General features: G+C 43.2%; 1 protein-coding gene across 2 annotated transcripts in view; it reads left to right on the forward strand.

Annotated features, from left to right (window-relative positions):
- Window positions 1–18331: 18331 nt before the first annotated feature.
- MDGA2 (MAM domain containing glycosylphosphatidylinositol anchor 2) overlaps window positions 18332–21435 on the forward strand; it is a 919864-nt gene continuing 916760 nt past the window's right edge. For both annotated transcript variants that reach the window (XR_015133654.1, XM_086318927.1), the window contains exon 1: window positions 18332–19718. Coding sequence is in view for 1 of the 2 variants with exons in the window: in XM_086318927.1 (XP_086175053.1) it covers window positions 19439–19718 (280 nt within the window). In the remaining variant the exon portion in view is untranslated. The remainder of the gene's footprint in view (window positions 19719–21435) is intronic.

The following is a 21435-nucleotide window of genomic DNA, read 5'->3' on the forward strand; positions in this document are numbered from 1 at the left end:
ATAACTCTAGGGGCTTCCCTGTTGCTCAGTGGTAAAGAATCTGCCTGCCAATGCAGGAAACACAGGTTCGATCCCTGATCCAGGAAGATCCCCTACATGCCACAGAGTGACTGATCCTGAATGCCACAACTATTGGACCTGTGCTCTAGAGCCCACAATGGCAACTACTGAAGCCTAGGTTCTATGCTCTTCAACAAGAGAAGCCGCTGGAATAAGAAACCTGAGCACCGCAATGAAGAGTAGCACCCACTCACGAAAACTGAAGAAAAGCCACATGCAGCAACTCAGCATAGTTAAAAATATATAAATAAAACTATACAAAAATAACTCTAGAAAAGTAAGTTTGATAACCATTTAAATGATACGTGGCTAATATACCATTAATGCAGCCCTTTGTATGAAATAAAAATGTGGAATAAGTTAAAAATTAATAGGTAAGTAAGTTCAGTTCAGTTCAGTTCAGTCGCTCAGTCCTGTCTGACTCTTTGCAACTCCATGAATTGCAGCACGCCAGGCCTCCCTGTCCATTACCAACTCCCGGAGATCACCGAAACTCATGTTTATTGAGTCGGTGATGCCATCCAGCCATCTCATCCTCTGTCGTCCCCTTCTCCTCCTGCCCCAAACCCTCCCAGCATCAGAGTCTTTTCCAATGAGTCAACTCTTCATATGAGGTGGTCGAAGTATTGGAGTTTCAGGTTTAGCATGAGTCTTTCCAATGAACACCCAGGACTGAACTCCTTTAGGATGGACTGGTTGGATCTCCTTGCAGTCCAAGGGACTCTCAAGAGTCTTCTCCAACACCACAGTTCAAAAGCATCAATTCTTCAGCGCTCAGCTTTTTGCACAGTCCAACTCTCACATCCATACATGATCACTGGAAAAAAACATAGCCTTGACTAGACGGACTTTGTTGGTAAAGTAACGTCTCTACTTTTGAATGTGCTATCTAGGTTGGTTAGAACTTTCCCTCCAAGGAGCAAGCGTCTTTTAATTTCATGGCTGCAATAACTATCCGCAGTGATTTTGGAGCCCCAAAAAATAAAGTCTGACACTGTTTCCACTATTTCCCCATCCATTTCCCATGAAGTGATGGGACCGGATGCCATGATCGTCATTGTCTGAATGTTGAGCTTTAAGCCAACTTTTTCACTCTCCTCTTTCACTTTGATCAAGAGGCTTTTTGAGTTCCTCCTCACTTTCTGCCATAAGGATGGTGTCATCTGCATATTTGAGGTTATTGATATTTCTCCCTGCAATCTTGATTCCAGCTTGTGCTTCTTCCAGCACAGCATGTCTCATGATGTACTCTGCATATATGTTAAATAAGCAGGGTGACAATATATAGCCTTGACGTACTCCTTTTCCTTTTTGGAACCAGTCTGTTGTTCCATGTCCAGTTCTAACTGTTGCTTCCTGACTTGCATATGGGTTTCTCAAGAGGCAGGTCAGGTGATCCGGTATTTCCATCTCTTTCAGAATTTTCCAGTTTATTGTGATCCACACAGTCAAAGGCTTTGGAATAGTCAATAAAGCAGAAATAGATGTTTTGCTGGAACTCTCTTGCTTTTTCGATGATCCAGCGGATGTTGGCAATTTGATCTCTGGTTCCTCTGCCTTTTCTAAAACCAGCTTGAACATCTGGAAGTTCACGGTTCATGCATTGCTGAAGCCTGGCTTGGAGAATTTTGAGCATTACTTTACTAGCGTGTGAGATGAGTGCAATTGTGCGGTAGTCTGAGCATTCTTTGGCATTGCCTTTCTTTGGGATTGGAATGAAAACTGACCTTTTCCAGTCCTGTGGCCACTGCTGAGTTTTCCAAATTTGCTGGCATATTGAGTGCAGCACTTTCACAGCATCATCTTCCAGGATTTGAAGTAGCTCAACTGGAATTCCATCACCTCCAGCTTTGTTCGTAGTGATGCTTTCTAAGGCCCATTTGACTTCACATTCCAGGATGTCTGGCTCTAGGTGAGTGATCACACCACTGTGATTATCTTGGTCATGAAGATCTTTTTTGTACAGTTCTGTGTATTCTTGCCACCTCTTCTTAATATCTTCTGCTACTCTTAGGTCCATACCATTTTTGTCCTTTATCGAGCCCATCTTTGCATGAAATGTTCCCTTGGTATCTCTAATTTTCTTGAAGAGATCTCTAGTCTTTCCCATTCTGTTGTTTTCCTCTATTTCTTTGCATTGATCGCTGAGGAAGGCTTTCTTGCCTCTCCTTGCTTTTCTTTGGAACTCTGCATTCAGATGTTTATATCTTTCCTTTTCTCCTTTGCTTTTTGCTTCTCTTCTTTTCACAGCTATTTGTAAGGCCTCCCCAGATAGCCATTTTGCTTTTTTGCATTTCTTTTCCATGGGCATGGTCTTGATCCCTGTCTCCTGTACAATGTCACGAACCTCTGTCCATAGTTCATCAGGCACTCTATCTATCAGATCTAGGCCCTTAAATCTATTTCTCACTTCCACTGGATAATCATAAGGGATTTGATTTAGGTCATACCTGAATGGTCTAGTGGTTTTCCCTACTTTCTTCAATTTAAGTCTGAATTTGGAGACTTTGAATAAGGAGTTTATGATCTGAGCCACAGTCAGCTCCTGGTCTTGTTTTTGCTGACTGTATAGAGCTTCTCCATCTTTGGCTGCAAAGAATATAATCAATCTGATTTCGGTGTTGACCATCTGGTGATGTCCATGTGTAGAGTCTTCTCTTGTGTTGTTGGAAGAGGGTGTTTGTTATGACTAGTGTGTTTTCTTAAGAGGCAAAACTCTATTAGCCTTTGCCCTGCTTCATTCCATATTCCAAAGCCAAATTTGCCTGTTACTTCAGGTGTTTCTTGACTTCCTACTTTTGCATTCCAGTCCCCTATAATGAAAAGGACATCTTTTTTGGGTGTTAGTTCTAAAAGTTCTTGTAGATGTTCATAGAACAATTCAACAAAACAGATACTTAACCTTAGGCTGGAATCTGGAAGTTATTCAGTTCAGTTCAGTTTAGTCACTCATTCATGACACTATGACACTTTGCAACCCCAAGGACTGCAGCATGCCAGGCCTCCCTGTCCATCACCAACTCCCGGAGTTTATTCAAATTCATATCCATTGAGTTAGTGATACCATCTAACCATCTCATCCTCTGTCATCCCCTTCTCCTCCTGCCTTCAATTTTTCCCAGCATCAGGGTCTTTTCAAATGAGTCAGTTCTTTGCATCAGGTGGCCAAAGTATTGAAGTTTCAGCTTCAGCATCAGTCCTTCCAATGAATATTCAGGGCTGATTTCCTTTAGGATGGACAGTTTGGATCTCCTTGCAGTCCAAGGGACTCTCAAGAGTCTTGTCCAACACCACAGTTCAATAGCATCAATTCTTCAGGACTCAGCTTTCTTTACAGTCCAACTCTCAAATCCAAACATGACTACTAGAAAAACCATAGCTTTGACTAGATGGACCTTTGTTGGCAAAGTAATGTCTCTGCTTTTTAATAAGCTGTCGAGTTTGGTCATGACTTTTCTTCCAAGGAGCAAGTGTCTTTTAATTTCATGGCTGCAGTCAGCATCTGCAGTGAAGTCATTGACATAAATAGAAGCAGTTTGAGGAAAGAAAAGAAAAGAAGAAATCTACTCTGGATTTAATGTTTAACTAAAGTCAAGTGATTAAGAAAAAAAATAAGGAATATGCTTTGTACATTCCCCAACTAAATGGTACATTTCAGGTGCACACATTCTGGAAAATATAGCTGAATACAACTGAACAAATACAACTGAACACTGAAGAAGGGACAGATATAACAAATCCTGTTGTAGCATGTTGGGAGTTGTAATCTTCACCTACTATCTTGGGTTAGAACCAGATATGCAAGTAGTAGAAAAATACCTTGAAGTAATAAAGAATTGCATGGCCTGTTCCTTGTAAAAGCTATATCCATCTACTCTCTACTATGACTCTCAGAAGAGAGAATTTCACCATTACTCATGTAAAGAGAGAGTAGGACCCAAGACAAACCATATTTTCTATTAACAAAAATTAAGTCCTGATAAATCTAAATGTTCATTAAATAGAAAAATAATCAGCATTAGACTAATAAAAATTATTGCAGCAAAAGAGAAAGGGAGTGGATGAAGAGAGTACACCTTTGACAATAATTTATTATGATATCTAGAAGAAAATCACAATTACTTATTTGACAAGTTTTGTAGCCCCCTAAATGTCAGGGGAGGCATAAGAGGAAATAGGATGAGGTAATGAAAGCAATAAATGTATTATCAAAAGACTTCAATGATGATTATAAATTAATGATAAAGTTAAAGTTCCATTTGACTCTAGTGTGGATATCCACTGCTGCGGGCAGTCAAAGCAGTGATATTGACCCGAAGTATGTGAAGCTTTCTAAAAACACAGATGAAAATAACAAATTTGAACTAATAAGAGAAAATGAATGTACACACATACTATCAATCTTGGATATATGAAATGTATATATTGAGAGAGAGCAAAGAGTAAATATAGATCAAAGTGTAGTTGTTCCCTAAAGAATATAGCCAGAATAAACAGAGAAGATATTAGTAAGAGAAAACATTTCAAAGGTGAGAAAGGAATTACTGACATTTAAGGTATAATTGCTGGAAAAAGTCCTTACCTAGATACATCCTGATGAAATATGTGAATCATAAACATGAAGTAAAAATATTTAATGCACTTAGGGAGAAAAAGCAAATATCTATAGCAAGTGAAAAGTCAAGCTGAACTCAGACCTTTCCTCTGTAATAATATTGACAAATCATATTGCCACAGCAGGTATCAAAATATCATTAGGACATAGTAGGTAAATGATCTAATTAAGGTTGTTTTGTACATTAAAATCTACATATACAACTTTGTGTCTTACATTGAAGATTACATTGTATATCAGAATCCATAAAATATTAACTCAGAAGAAAACCATCTAAAAGACCACAGGGACCATTTCAACAAACATAAAATAACTAAAAATTGTACACTCTACATTTTCTCATTATGAAATAATTCACATGGAAGGTAACTAATCACAGCAAATATTTTTAAAATTCTTCCTGGCAGCTTTTCAGTTAACCAATAATTCAAAACTACAGTTAGTACAGTCTGTATTCAAATTAACAAGAAGGACAGCATATGTCAAAAACACAAACAGCAAATTCTATACTGAAGGCATATAAATCTAAATACTTTTATCAGTAAATAGGTAAGAATAAAAATAAATGAATTATTCAATCTAAGAAGCTATAATCAGAAGGCCAAAATTATCTCAAGTAAACTAAGATAGGAATAATTAGAGATGAAAACTAATATAAAACTTAATTAGGAAGCATGAACCAGTGTGATTGACAGGTAAGTCTGAAAGCTGGTTGACTAAAGAGACAATAAAAGATGAAACTTGAAAACTCACAAAACTTATACACTGATATACCTACACACAAAAAAATTAAAAACTAAGTTTTGAAACTAAAAAAATTGATATAAACACCGATCTAGAGGAGATGTATATTACATTTTAAGACTACACTACTCATAAAACTGTAAACATTAAGAAATACATGACTTACTGTGATACCATAAATTGAACAGACTAACAGAAATGCCCAACAAAAACATGCAGGTCCAGATGACTGTCACGGACCTTTCTATAATAATTTTTATGATCTTCTAGTACTCTTGCCTGGAAAACCCCATGGTCGGAGGAGCCTCGTAGGCTGCAGTCCATGGGGTCGCTGAGGGTTGGACACGACTGAGTGACTTCACTTTCACTTTTCACTTTCACGCATTGGAGAAGGAAATGGCAACCCACTCCAGTGTTCTTACCTGGAGAATCCCAGGGACGGCGGAGCCTGGTGGGCTGCCGTCTATGGGGTTGCATAGAGTCGGACACGACTGAAGCGACTTAGCAGCAGCAGCAGCAGCAGCACTCCTAATAATTAAAACCTTCCCTGTTACCCTACTGATTACAAGTTACCCTAATGATGAAAAAAGAAATTTCAGATTAATTTTAAATGAGTATAAGTACAAGAAGATTCTAAATAAAATTATTAGTAAATCCAGAATTTTATTTAAAGCCATAATACATTCTTACAGAAATATACACAGAGATATTTCAACATAATAAGACCTTGTGCTTCAGTTTCCTAATTTATAAACTGAATAATGATAATTTCTACCTCATACAGTAATTTCAAAGATTGAATGTATTAATAAGTTTAAATTACTTATTTTGTTTATAATTTCTCTATGAATATCTATTGTAAATATTAATAGCAGTTAAAATTGACTGTACATCAAAACTCATAAAAGTGGTTTTAGATCAGATAGATTTGTATTCAAAAGTCTACATCTACCAATGAATTTAGCCTCTCTACATCTCAGCTTTCCTCAAGTGTAAATGGATAATGGTATCTCTTCTAGCTTTATTATGACTAAATGGTATAATACTTAGCGCGTTGTCTGTGTGTGTGCGTGGCAAAGTCGTGGGCAATGCTTTGCAACCTCAAGCACTGAAGCCCACCAGGCTCCTCTGTCCTGGGGATTTTCCAGGCAAGAATACTGGAGTGGGTTGCCATTTCCTACTCCAGAGGATCTCCCCAATCTAAAGATCAAACCCGTCTCCTGTGTCTCTTGCATTAGCAGGTGGATTATTTACCACTGAGCCATCTGGGAAGTCCAGCATACTACAAATTTTCATGGTAATTGTTATTGTTCATTTGTGATGGTTTATTTTGTGTCATTTGACTGGACTAAGATACTTAGCTAAATCTCTGGTATTTACCTAGATAGCTGGTAAAACATGATTTCTGGGTGTGTTTGTGAAGATGTTTCTGGATGAGATTGAAGTGAAGTGAAGTCGCTCAGTCGTGTCCAACTCTTTGCGACCCCATGGACAGTAGCCCACTAGGCTCCGCCGTCCATGGGATTTTCCAGGCAAGAATACTGGAGTGGGCTGCCATTTCCTTCTCCAGGGGATCTTCCCAACCCAGGGATCGAACCCAGGTCTCCTGCATTGCAGACAGATGCTTTTACTGAGATTAACACTTGAATACATAGACTTGGTTAAAAAAAAAAAAAAGATTGCCCTCCCCAGTGCAGGCAGACATCATCCAATCCTTTGAGGGCCTGAAGAGAATGAAAAAGCAGAGGAAGGGCAAATTTCCTCTCTTTACTTGAGCTAGGAAATCTACCTTCTCCTGTGCTCCAGTATCAGCTTTATTGGTTCTAGGGCCTTAGGATTGGGACTGGGACTTACATTATCAGCTCTCTTGGGTCTCAGGCCTTCAGAAATGGACTGAATTACACCGCTGGCTTTCCTGTTTTCTAGCTTGTAGACAGCAGATCAAGGGACTTCTTGCTCTTCATAATCTCATGAGCCAATTCCTATTATAAATCCCTCCCTGTGTACATATATATGTATCCTATTAGTTTTTTCTCTGGAGAACCCTAACATATCATTACAATAAACTTAGGTTTAAAACAATCACAAAATGATTACAATTTATGCCAAAAAGTTATTCGGTTAAATTCATCAGCCATGCAGACTGGGTGAGTTAGGTGAGAGAAAAACATCAACAACCAGAAATAACACAAACAAGCCTTTCATTAAACAGGGAATTATGCATCCATTTGAAATCAATACTCAATGGTATTCTAAACTGGGAAACACTAGAGGCCTTCTAATTAAAATCTGAAACATATTATCACTAACATTTTTCAGTTTTGTAACAGAAGTTCCTGCCAATAGAATCTTACAAAACAGGAAAAGTGAAGACTCATTATTACTGGAAAGAAGCAATCAAAATCATCATTATTAGCAGATTAGATGATTGTCTCCCTAACTGATAACTCAAGACAATCAAAGAAAAAGAAAAATAGACCTAATAAGCAATTTCAGATGGTTATCAAATGAGTATACAAAAATTAAATAACTTTTCTACATACCAACAATAACCAATTAGAAAATGTAATTTTCAAAATTTCTCATTCATGGTAATGAAGTACAGTTTTACAAAAGTGTACAAGGCATACACGACCAAAACTCCAAAAAAGTATTATGAACTTGAAAAAGTCTTAATGAATTCAGAAACAGTTCATGTTCCTGGGTGTATGCAATTTTTTTTTTTTTCCTGAACTCTGAAATTGACTGTAAATTTCATATGGTCAGTGCCCAGATAGATTCAATCATAATTAACTCAACATATCTGTTGAATACAGGCTCTTTTGTCTCTTGGGATAGTCTCTCTCTCTCTCATCTGTCTCTCTCTTTTTTTCTCTGAGTTGCCTAGGAGCTTTCAATTACACTGAGAATAAAGTCTTCTTTTTCCACTGATACATAAAGTTCTTCATGAGTTGGTCCCTAATTACTTCTCAGAAAGTCTTCCTTCTCTTCCTTCAAGGTATTAATCTGTAAAAACTCTTGGTTTTCTTTCTATCTGTAGATCTCTTTATATGGTGGACTTTTCATCCCTCAGGTCTAGCTCAAAATTACTTTCCTAATGATATTATCTACTCTAATCTCCAACCCTTTCATAGTCTAACACAACACTTTTTTCTTTTTTTTTTTAAGTATTTGTTAAAGTGAAAGTGTTAGTCACTCAGTAGTGTCCAACTCTTTTGAGATTCTATGGACCGTAATCTGCCAGGCTCCTCTGTCCACAGGATTTTCCAGGCAAGTATATTGGAATGGGTTGCCATTTCTTCCTCCAGGGGATCTTCCTGACCCAGGGATTGAACCTGCGTCTGCTGTGTCTCCAGCACTGCAGATGGATTCTTTACCCACTGAGCCATCGAGGAAGCCCAAAGTACTTATTGCAAAATTATCCTAATTGTTTGTTTGCTTGTTTGTTTATTGTTCAATAACAATATATGAAATATATGTCTCCTCCCATTAGAATGTAAGCTTTTGAAACAAACCAAATGTCCAACAGATTTGAACAATTGTATCACATTCATACATTGAGATGCTGTTCAATCATTAAAACTGTTGCTGAAGATTATTACTGCCATGGAAAGATGTCACTCTATATTGAATGGTGAAAAATAGGATACAAAATAGGTAAAAATGTTTATCATTCAAAATACATCTTTAACAATTATCCCTCCCATAAGCCTAACCAAGAGATTTATTATGTCAGGGAAAGAGAATTAGGGTATATGTTCTTTAATTTAAGATAGAGAACTGCCTTTTTAAAGTTAACACTTCAACATGTCAAAAGCCAGGCATTTGTACTCGATATGATGCTTGACACCCTAACAGGTTACAGAAGAAATTCAATACAGTCAGACCACACTTTTTAAAAGTAGAGTGACATGGAAGAGAATGAAATGGAATGGAATAGAAAAGAACACATCAAAATACTCCACTCCTCGTAAGGGTAAGCCTTTTATGAGAAAAAGATGCATTTTGTGTGTGTTTGTGTGTATATGTACACTGAATCATCATATTAAATGCATTTATTGCTGTGGGCTGAGGTTTAAAAATATGGAAAGAAAAGAAAGTCTGATGACTGCTGCTCCAAGTGAGTTTCATTTAAGGTGGATAGACAGGAAGAAGAGGCCAATTTCCCTCTTCAGGTCATAGGAAAGTAAGAAAGAGAGAGAAAAGACGAAGTAGGAGGTTTCCTCTTTCCAGGCTTTTGCTAAATAGAGGGTGTCATCAGAGAGATGCAGGGGAACACACACGTCTCTGTAGACTTGTACTTAGATTCTTCTCTCAACAGCACAGCCTCCCCACCTCTTTCTGGGGTGTGCGGAAGCAAAGTCAACTTGGAACTAGGACTCCTTCAAGTCCAGGTTCCATGGTCCTTTCTAGTTCCCTGAGAAAGGACATGATAGCCTATATCTTAATAAATATCATTCCGTTTAACTTTCACAACATTTTCCTCTCAGTGATATAGTTTACGGATATGGGAAGTCATGTGTTACGAAGGCTATGGTTATTTGATTTGTCCAAACTTGGAAAGTGTGACCCATAGTGATTTAGAAGAATACTTCCTACATAAAAAGGTTTAAGATAGACATTCCAGAGGCTTCAGCCAAATAGCCTTTGTGTAGCCTGTTGCCCAAGGCACACACATGAGTTCCTCTATTAGTTTGCTAGGGCTGCTATGACAAAGCACCGAAAATTCGATGGTGTATAGTAAGAGAAATTTATTCTCTGATATTTCCGGAGGCTAGAAGTGTGAAATCAAGGAGTCAGCAGGGCCATGCTCTCTCTGATGCTGGGGGAGAACCTGTTCCTGCCTCTCCCCTGGCCTTTTGGCATCCCTTAACTTGTAGACGCATTATTCCTGCCTCTGCCTCTGTTGTCACCTGGCATTCTCCCCTGTGCGTGTCAACTTCTGTGATGTCTTTTACTAAGGACATTAGTTATGTTGGATCACAGGCCGACCCTACTCCATCATTACCTCACCTTAACTAATAACATCTGTTACGACCCTATCTCCAAATAAAATCATGTTTTAAGATTCAGAGAAGGACATGCATTAGAGGGACACTATCCAACCCACCACAGCTCCCTGTGCCTCTTCTCTTCCCCCCATCTATTAATATTTTGTATTTTCACTTATTAACTCTCAGCGGGCAACCCACTTCAGTATTCCTGCCTGGGGAGTCCCATGGACAGAGGAGTCTGGTGGGCTACAGCCCATAGGGTTGCAAAGAGTTGGACCAGACTGATGCACCTTAGCATGCATGCATGCATGCACCCGTCAACAGCCATTATTGTTTGCTTGGCTGCTCTTACTTTGCCAGTTTGGTGGCATACTGGGTTTAATGTCTCTCCAATCTCCTAATTAACCATCTCCTACCTACATGTTTTGTTTTGTTTTCTCCCTCCTTCAAGGATCTTCACTCTGGAAACTCTCCACCCCACCCAGCCCTGCATTCCTTTGGATCTGCTCCTGAACTTAGAACTTCCATGGGATGGTTTGCCTTCCTGAGTTGCCCCAAGTAGGGTCACCTGGTCCTATTCCCTTAGTAATTTATTTATAAGGGACCAAATTGTACAGCTATAACTGCTGTTTTGAAATATTATCCCATAATCAATTTGTTTCTGACCTCTTGTAATTCTTGCTGCTCCAGGATTCTACATTTATTGAAGTTGAACATCTCTTCAGAGAAAGGGCAAAAGCCAGGGAAAAAAGAAGTGTCAGACATTTGAGAGAAAAAAATGTTTTGGGGGGAACTCCTAGACCCAGGCTCTAAATTATTAAGTTTTAGCTTGGAAGATTCAGACCACAGCAATTTTTCTATAAACCAGAGAGTAGGTAGAAGGCAAGACTGAAATGAAATTTATTTTTCCCTTTAGAAGGAAGGTGAACACTCCTCTGCCTTGGGGAGGCAGGGAGAATGGAGGACCATAGAGAGAGATGAAGGTAAAAGAGAGGCGGAGTTGGAAGACAGGGCTATGCATGTCTACATGTCCCCGAGGGCCTCCTTGTCCTCTCATGGTAGCACAGGGATTAGCCACCTTCTTATACTTTAAGAATTCCGTCATATAGAAAGCTTGTTTTTTGAATCTTTTCCTAACTCGTGGAAGACAACACCTCATAGAGTGCAAATCAGGACTTCTACAAATGAGTAGAAATGTCAACACAGTATATTCAGGTAGAGAGAGAATGAAGAATAGCGCCATTTGATTTCCTAATGTGGGTCATGGGTGGCAGATCCAGACAGTCCTGGTGTCTACAGCACAGCATGGGTTTATACTTCCATGGCTAAAGGTCTGGGAGAAGTTTGAGGTGGGAAAGAGGTAGGAGCTGAGTCCTTATGACTTGGAGCCAACGGGGTCAAAGCATTGATTGGGTACAGCAGGGTAAATTGCAGACACCCAGTGATGAAGTGGAGGATAGCAGCACTGAATCGAAGATATCTGTCCTTATTATCAGGACAAAACAGGAACCAACCACTAGTAGGGTAAGGACAGGGAGAAGAGCATATAAGAGAAACTCTGGAAAATAAAGTAATTATCTGAGAGAGACTAAGTTTTAACCAAGAAGAGACTGTACTTCCTTGAGTTTTTCTAATAGCTAGTTGATATGAGTAGCTTGTTTGCTATTGAGTTAAAAGTTGGTATTATATTGATTTCAATGTTGTAATGACAAACTGAATCTACCACCTGATTATGCCACAAATTTCCTTTCCTTTATTTCCTATTACATACATATCTGTAAGCTGCTCCAAATACAGAATCTTGGGGGGAAGTTTTTGTTTTTCTCTTGTGGTCCTTGATATCTTTGTGGCTTAATCAAATCACTTGTCAGAAACAGTGGGTTTCTTTATATTTCCACCCAAATTTTCTAACCCAACATTGATGTTGATCTTTAATCTGGTCTACTAGATGTGTGACCTTTAATCTGGTCTTTAATCTGGTAACCTAGATGTGTAAGCATCACTTACTAATCTGTTTTTAAGACAGTAAAGCATGCATAGTGATAAGCAGAAACTTCTCTGCTTTAATATTTAAGCTGTTGAGTTCTCCAAGGATACATCTAGGGATGCAGCAGTTTCAAAAAAAAAAAAAAATCTTGAAGTAGAATTGTACTCTCAGAATTTCAACGTATCAGCTATTCTTAAGTACTGAAATGCCAAACTGTTACAGATAAACTGGAAAGACTTCAGAGTTCAATGTGACTGGACAGAAATGGGACAGATGAACTCTGAATAAAAGCAAGTGAAGTAATGCTTTTAGAGAAAAACATTTCATCATCCTTATGAAACCAAAGGTTCCAAGCTGTCAGCTAACCTCAAAATGGAGCCCATTCCAGTTCAGTTCAGCTCAGTTCAGTTCAGTCGCTCAGTCGTGTCCGACTCTTTGCGACCCCATGAATCGCAGCACGCCAGGCCTCCCTGTCCATCACCAACTCCCGGAGTTCACTCAAACTCATGTCCACCGAGTTGGTGATGCCATCCAGCCATCTCATCCTCTGTCGTCCCCTTCTCCTCCTGACCCCAATCCCTCCCAGCATCAGAGTCTTTTCCAATGAGTCAGCTCTTCTCATGAGGTGGCCAAAATACTGGAGTTTCAGCTTTAGCATCAGTCCTTCCAATGAACACCCAGGACTAATCTCCTTTAGTGCTCTCCAACAATTAACAAATGTTAATGAAAAATATTAACAATAATCAAAATTATAATAATGTATTGCTTAAGCCAGATGCTGAGCTATGTAACACTCATGTATTACTTTATATAAAACTCTCAGTAACCTCTTGTCCTTTTCATTGCATGGGATACGGGAAATGTCAAGGTCACACGGACATCAGAAATTCAAGCTCAGGGCAATCTGATGTCAAAGCTCAGACTTTTACCTACTGTGTTATATACCCGCGCACAGAACATCTGCTCTGGAACAAATCAGCATTGGGTTTGTTCCCTAAATAGTATCAGAATTATAATAATAGTGCAAGGGAGACATGTCAGAATAAGAGTAAATCTAGGGCAGAGCTACTAAAGTCAGAAGACTATGGTATATTAAGACAGACTTTTAAAACTAATTATGGGTTAAAGATACAAACTGTAAAGAAAACATGAATGTTTCACAAGATCCCGGAAGTCTACAACTAGAAACTAGCAGACACTTCTTTCTGTCTTGAAAGAAGGAGGGCCTATGAGAGGGAATGCTCTTCACCAAATGAGTTAAAAACTCTCAGAAGTTTGGTATTTTAAGCTGATGATAAGAGTACTAAGAATCTCAAAGACCTTGTCTCATGCTTTCTGTCCCTGCCTCAACTTTCCTCTGTTTGTCAGGTACTCTTCACTGGCAGCTACAATATACCTGAGACCTTAGCCCCATCATCTGGCAACAAATTACCTTGGCATCTTCTCAAAACAATCCTCTTCTAATCAGCCTCTCCTGGGCATCTCTTTTTTTATTTGGACCCTGGATTTGTTATTTCTAGGGATTATTCTTTGAGTACCTTGCTGTTTCCTTGAGTCATAGGTCTCCTTGACTTCTCTCAGCCATACAAAGCAGATCTGACGTCACGCCTTATTTCTAATATTAGCAGTTACCGGTTCTCATTGACCTTTTCATTCTCACTAAAGCCCTGTCAAGGGATAATACTATTTCCCAAAGTGAAATCCTTGTCTCATACTTGTCACCAGTGTCTGGGTTCTGCTTCTTATGAATGATTGCAGCCACCCACCCTGTCTCCTGGAAATGACGTGCGCGGAATCCCTAATGCTACACTCTATGTCTCTGATAGAATATCTATCATCTGAAACAGTCAATTCCATGTGATGCTGCTTAGACTTTCAAGCTTGCATGCTGGAAGCTATTACTAAGTAGGAAATAAACCAGGTGAACAGGCATTTGGCTAAAGAAAATTTATCAGCATAGAAGACTATGCGCTACAGAAGTTGTTCTAATTTAGGGTTAATCAAACTTTGTTGTCATCTAGGTTAACTTTAAAGAGAGCTGGTCCATTGGGCAGAGGTTGAGGAGGTGATGTTTCATGGTCTCAGGTACAAGTCTGGGCCATAGAACAGTGAGCTTGTCTTGACTGACTTTGGAAAATATCATAAATATATTTAGCTTCAAGATTAAAGGAGCAGGCCAGGGATACAAATATGTAGCTAAATGAGGAATGACTCAGGGAGCTTTATATTCCTAACAAGCCATGATATGAGCCAGAAACTTGTGATCATAAAGAATAAAGCAAGCATAAAGAAGAATGGAGCAACAGGTCAGGATGCACAATTCCCCAGAAATTACTATATACCACTGATAAATTTTACATTCTTGTTTGACTTTATAAACTAAAAAGGGAATAATGTGTATGGGAGTCTAGGTGATTTAAAGAGGCATAAGGGCTTCCCTGGTGGCTCAGATGGTAAAGAGTATGCCTGCAATGCAGGAGACCCAGGTTTGTTTCCTGGGTTGGGAAGATACCCTGCAGAAGGAAATGGCAACCCACTCCAGCATTCTTACCTGGAGAATTCCATGCACAGAGGAGCCTGGCAGTCTACAGACCATGCATGGCATTGCAAACAGTCTGACACCACTGAGCGACTAACACTTTCACCTTCAAGGGAGTAGCCATAAATAATATAGAAGACCTGGTATTTGCTCTGTGGGAAGAAGCTAGACTAAAAAGAACAGATACATTTGCTACTGTTGGTCTGATTTTGCCTACTTACCTGTTTCTCCTGAGTTTTTAGTTTTTCCCATTTCTGTCCCACTATCTTGAGTGGATTTTGTGTCAAACTGTGACACCCTCCATTACACTGCCTCTCTCATGCTGACCAGGATGGAACATCTTGCTTATACTGGAGGACAGAGATAGAAATTTAAAATGACACTATAGTCAATAAAACTTGAATGGGTTATTAAGTTAATTAGGGCTGTCAGAGGAGAGACCCTAAATTTTCCTGGCCTTGTCATCATAAATGATAAAGTGTCCATTGTTGCTCCTGTCAGAAACAGAATAGTAAGTATTAGTCCCTGGTAGTAATGCAATGTGGACTCCTCTGAGGTTCTATACAATTTCCATATTCACTACGCAAAATCCAAGAAGCTGGTGATTCTTAAAGTGTAGAAGAGTGCGCTAATTGGGCCACACAGATTATCCTGGTCCTGATTTCATTACAGCCTTCAGATCTGCCTTCTGGAGCATCTGTTCTTCTCTCTGACAATACAGCTCCCTGATTTTCCTTAGACTCAGCTCAGGCTCACCACCTGGAGGCCTTCAATAGTTGGTGCTAAGATGTGGCTGGATACATCCTGATTATTTAGTCAGGGCATCCTCAACACTGTTAACTTTTAAGGAAACGAACCAAACAAAAACCGTGATTGATTTAACTGGCCCATTGTGTAAGTAATCAATCTAGTAAATTCATAGGAAAAAAAAAAAACATATTAGGTACAGTGCCATTTTTATTCTGTCATTTAGCCTAATTAATGGTTACACGTAAAATCTGCCACCATTTGCCCTGAGAGTTTCTTTATATAGCACTTACAGTGTCAGGACTTCCCTGGTGGCTCAGACTGTAAAGGATTCGCCTGCAATGTGGGAGACCTGGTTCGATCCCTGGGTTGGGAAGATCCCCTGGGAAGGGCATGGCAACCCACTCCAGTATACTTGCCTGGTGAATCCCCATGGACAGAGGAGCCTGGCAGGCTACAATCCATAGGGTCACAAAGAGTCGGACATGACTAAGCACACACATATAATGTTAACAGAAGTAGTGGTGCCTGCGTGACCCTGTCCACTAGATAGTGTCTTTTTTGAAGGGATTCTGTCCTGTATATCTTTCAATGTTCAATATCCAGGATAAGACTTGTCCCAGAGTAGCTATATCTGGCTGTTTCCTCAACAAAAGTAAACTATAAAATGACTGGGTTCTCTAAGTTCTCTAAAAGCTCCAAATATCTCAGTCAGGAATGCTGGGGGCTCCATGGGTGTTTGGTCCTTCCCTAGGAAGAGGTATGTATGCATTACATGGAAAAGAAAGGCACTAAATTCCTGAAGCTTCCATCCTGATGTGGCAGGTTAAGCAGAGTCATCCCCAGTAGAGATACTGACTTAGTTTGGGGTTCCTTTGTTAAAGTGATATACGGACTTTTGGGGATGATAAAATATTTCCATCTAGAGTCCTGCAGTCAATCAAATAGCCTATGGTTCCATAAATAAGAGTCAAAAAAAGGACAGTACAAATATACAGGTGAAGTAGTATTTCAGAACACAAATGCCTAAAATCTGGAAATGCCTCATGGACAAGACACATTATTAGCAGCCAACTGAAAGTGGAGTTGCACTTGCGACTACCCTGGAAGCTGCTGCAGTATGCAGGAATCACCTACTTCTAAAAGACTGATATACTGAAAAGGAAGACAGTCCCCCTCGGCTGACCCCTGAGCGGACCTCAGCTGACCACTCACTCCCCTTCACAAATGCCACACTTTGAGTTTTGCTTCTAGAGTGATAATTAATTACATCTATGTGAAAGTGGCATTTCATAAACAAGGGGTCTTAACACTAAGGCATCCTTTGGGATCTTCTCAACATTAGTCCTCTTAATTTGAAAACACAGAGCATAAACAGTAGCTCACATTCAGTAAAAATAATATGCATAATTCACTTAAGTGAGGAAAAGGACCTTGGTGGAAACAATGGGGACTATTCATGTCCTAGTGCTAGGAGGTAACACCCCCATCCCCCGCCCCCTCACCCTTCCCAGCCGGAGCAGAGGGAGAGGGACCCGCAGTGTGTTATACCAGTCTATTATGGAAGCGGATAAATGAATACTATGCTCCAGATTTTCCATAGCAATTACTTTTTTTTAAACACATGTATAAATGCACGTTTTTAGCTATTTTAATCACTTCCCTATCCATATGTTGTTTGAAAAGTGAAGAATATATTCGACAAAGTGGACTGCGCACAGGAAGCACTAATTATTGTGGCTACAGAAATCACAAACCACTACTTATATTCCCAGTTTTCGCCTATTAATTTTAGGTGAACTATTTCTACACTGGTTCCAGTGTAAATACAGGTGCTTTGCATTTCCTGAGCCTTTTGTAACTATGAATTTCTTAAGCTCCTCCAACATCAGGGCTAGCTCTGCCCCAATGAGAGACTCCGTCTTTCAGAGAAAAGATTTTTCAAAGCGGTTAACTTTCGTAGGCGACATTGCATATTAAACATACTAATCTCTGAACTCTAAGGTGTTTTTTCCTAAGAGCCTTCATTGCTGTGATGGCCATATTTCTCTTTAAAAGAACAGATACAGGGAAGAAACGGTGCCGTTCCCAAGCGTGGTGGCCTGTTTTGCCCTCTAGTCAAGCAGAACGGATCCTGGGAAACCTTGGGCGGCGGGGAGGGGACGGTGTGTCCTGTAGTTACCCCGGGTCTAAGGTGGTAGCCGGCCTTTCGGCGTGCAGACGCCAACAGCGGAATCAGCAATGATAACTGGCTTCCGCGGCAGCGCAGGTCCGGGAGGTGGGGGCGAGGGGCTCAGGGGGAAGGCTGGAGGCCGGATGCCGCCGGGCTCGCGGAGCCTCTCGGCGCTGTCCATACTGATGAGCTCCTGGGCTGACACAGGAAAGCAGAGCTGAGGAGGAGCAGAGGAGGCAGAGGAGGCGCAGAGGAGGCAGAGGAGGCGCGGAGGAAAGCGACCGAGCCGCGCACCCGGCTTTGACGTCGCCCGGCTGCGGCTAGCAGCTCGCGCTCTCAGCACGTAGCGCACAACGTGACCACACACAGCCCTCCTCTCCGGCAGCCTGGCAGCTCAGCAGCCCGCTCTCGGCTTCGCCTTCCTCCTCCGTCTCCTTTCCGCCTCCGCGGCGCGCTCCCCCGCGCACACCCAGGGATTCCGGCCGGCGTCGAACCTTCGGCGCTCCGCCGCCCAGCCCGGACACCTCCGCCGCAGCTGGGGCCCAAGCGGCGGCCACGCAGCCGGGGTCCTCCTCAGGCAGCTGCTCTCGCGTTCACCTCCGGATGCCAGCACTACGTTAGCTCAGGCGGGGAACCCCTTCTGCGGCTCCCTCCTCTAAACTCCCGCCTGTCCCGACCGCCCCCATCCCTCCACCTGGCGGGGGCAGCGCGGAAGCGAAGAGGACGCTCGCGGAGCCGGTGGGCACGCGTAGACGTGTGTGCGATCCGGTCTCTTCTTGGCTTTCTCCCTCTCTTGCAAGTGGCGGTGCCTGGACTGCTTTCGGCTCCCGGAATTGGTGCGGCGGGCCTGAGACCCCCTCTTCGCTGGCGGGGCGCTCAAGGCTATTTTGGAGAACAGTGGCGGCGGTGGCAGCGGCGGCAGCTGAGGCTGGTGCCCGAGAGAGCTCCAGACGCACACTCTGCGCCCTGCCGGTCCCTCTCCTCCTTCTTCCCCCTCCTCCCTTCCCTTTCTCCCCACCCCCGAACCCCTAGTCCCACTCCTCCTCTTCCTCCTCCTTCTCTTCCTCCTCTCCCTGCTCGGCGATGCGAGCCTGTATCGTGTAACAGGATTGGCGTTGCAATGGCAACTGATGGAATGGGGGAAGGCAAGACAGCAGGGCTGGGGGCTCCGGACTGCGGACCGGCGGGCCGCTGCCGCCGCTTGACGCTCCTCCGGGAACCTTCGCGAGTTACTTTGTAAAGGCGAACCCAAGCGAGGAAGCCCCTGCTCGGTGCCCCGAGTCAGAGGCCACTTCCTGCTCCCTGGCTGCCCGCGCCAGGCTCGCACCGCTCGGCACACCCGGCCCCTCGCCCGCACCCGCCGCTGGCCCAGCGCACCGCCGCCGCCGCCGCTGCGGAGACTCGAGCCGGCTCCCCTGAAGAACCCTTCGCCTCGCGGCTCCGCTTCCCAGCACGCCCCCTGCTCCTCCCCGGAGTCTGCGATTTTCCCAGGCTCCCGGTGTGAGTGAGGCGTGCGTGGAAGTCTGTGTCAGGGTATTGTGTTGTGTGAGTGTGTGTGTCTGTGTGTGTGTGTGCGTGCATGAGTGTGGGGTGTGCGGGGCTCCTGCGCTCCGCTTTCGGCCGCCGCGGGGAAAGGACGGACGCACGGCGCTTCTCTCTTCCGCGAGCGATTCCCAGGCACCTCGTCTCGGCTGAGGCGCTAGCGGAGCGCGCCCGGCTGGCCGCCGGCCTCCAGAAGGTCCCGCTGCGTCCCCCCCGGGCTGGATATGTTCATGTTCACGTGAAGATGGATTTAGTGTACGGTCTCGTGTGGCTGCTGACAGTCCTCCTGGAGGGAATCTCTGGCCAAGGAGTGTACGGTGAGTGGAATCGCGACGCTGTCGTGACCTTGTGATTCTTAGGTAAGATAGGCTGGTGAGCGAAAATGCACGACTCGCGCCGTTCTGGGGCCCCTCCCGGCGTGGCTTTTGATTTACACTTCGTCACGTTATTGGGAGCGATAAGGAGGCAGCGAGCGCGCTGCGGATTGGGCTGCGAGCCGCTCTCCCAGCGCCTCGGTTCGGGTTCAGTGTTGGGTCGAGCCGGCAGCCCCGCACTCATGCGAATGAGTGACTTTGCACTTGATTTATCCCCTCTGGGGACCGGAGCTCTAGCAGTCTTGGGTTTAATGATGATTGGGCTCCTTGCAGGCTTTGGCGTCGATGTCGCCGTTTCCTCCGAAGGGAAGCTTCGAATGTGACCCTAGTGAGCTTCCCATTGCTCTCTGCCCTCCATCTTCCTCCCCCAGCTTTCTCCTTCCCACCTTTTCCTTCTTTGAGGGGAGAGGGGGGAGTGGAATGTCTCCTTGACTTGATTTTCCGGCTCAGGAAGTGGGTTGACAGTCGAGTTACATCCTGCAGCAGCCGTTGCCATGAGCACTGACTTGGGAGGGGAAAATAGAAGTCAAGATTCTCGGTGCCAGACGCAATTAAGGAACATGTTTATGTGAATGGATGAGCAAATGCATGAATGAACGGACAGCCAAGTCCGCGCGTCTCGGCTCCGGGGCAGGACGCAAGCTCATTGCAACTGGAACACAATCTCAGTTCTCTGGAAAACCCAGGGCTGGTCGGGCTAGGATCGAGAGAAGGGCAGGCTTGTTGACTCGGATGTTTTTAAGTCCTCAAGAGCAAATCCAGGTTCCTTTGCCTGTCAGCAGTTGGCACCCTTGGCTTTCGAGATTGAAAGATACACACACACACACCCTCAGGCTTTGGCTGAACTGAAAGGTACGTCTTCTCCTGGGACAAGCAGGCGGTGACACAAAGGAAAAATAACTTTTGTATTTTCGAGGTATGGTGGGAAGGTTAGGAGAACAGCCCTTGAGGGGACAGTAGGCCGAGACTCCCCCAAAGCATCTAGGCTATGGCCGACATCCAGAAAAAATGAAATTTGCACATCAACACACCTCCCCGCCCTCAACCCCGACCCCCGGCCTGTGATTTCCATTTCCCTAGGGCCGAGACCCCAGCACCACAGAAGCTGCCCGGGGGTAAAGGGCATGAGTGTCTGTGGAAGCGCGGACCTTAGAAGTGACTTTGGAGTGGGCGCAGATGCCAGGGGACCTTGAGTCCTCGAACTCTGGGAGCCTAGAGTGCGCAGTGGGCAGCTGTTTGCGAACCGAGCCGCGAAATCCGACCGAGCCTTAACTCTCTCCGCTGTGTCTGGTCCAGGGCTAAGCCGTGCTGGGGGTGGAGGGAGAGGGTCTGGAGCGGAGAGCACTGGTCTGTGCTGAGCTTCTGCGGCTACTCCCCTTGCCTGTCTTCCTGCCTCCCTCCTTGGCTCTAGTCAGGAGATCCTCACTCTCTGCCAGCTCTAAGCATCTGATTATCTCCTCTCTCCGCACTCCCTCTTTCCAGAATGAAATTGAGAGCTTTCTTGGTGGTGGTGCTGGTGGTGGTGTTGCATGTAGGAGAGAGTTGCCGAGACTCTCCGGAGATCTTACCCGCTTGGCTGATGGCAGGAGGTGGGGCCTTGACTAGCAGGAATTCATTTAGAACTCTTTTGACTTTTGCTGGACACTGATGTCTGGCATCT

Source organism: Bos grunniens, chromosome 10 (assembly GCF_055505025.1).
Source record: "Bos grunniens cultivar Pamir isolate PY7600 chromosome 10, Bosgru_T2T1.0, whole genome shotgun sequence".
NCBI classification, from domain to species: domain Eukaryota; kingdom Metazoa; phylum Chordata; class Mammalia; order Artiodactyla; family Bovidae; genus Bos; species Bos grunniens.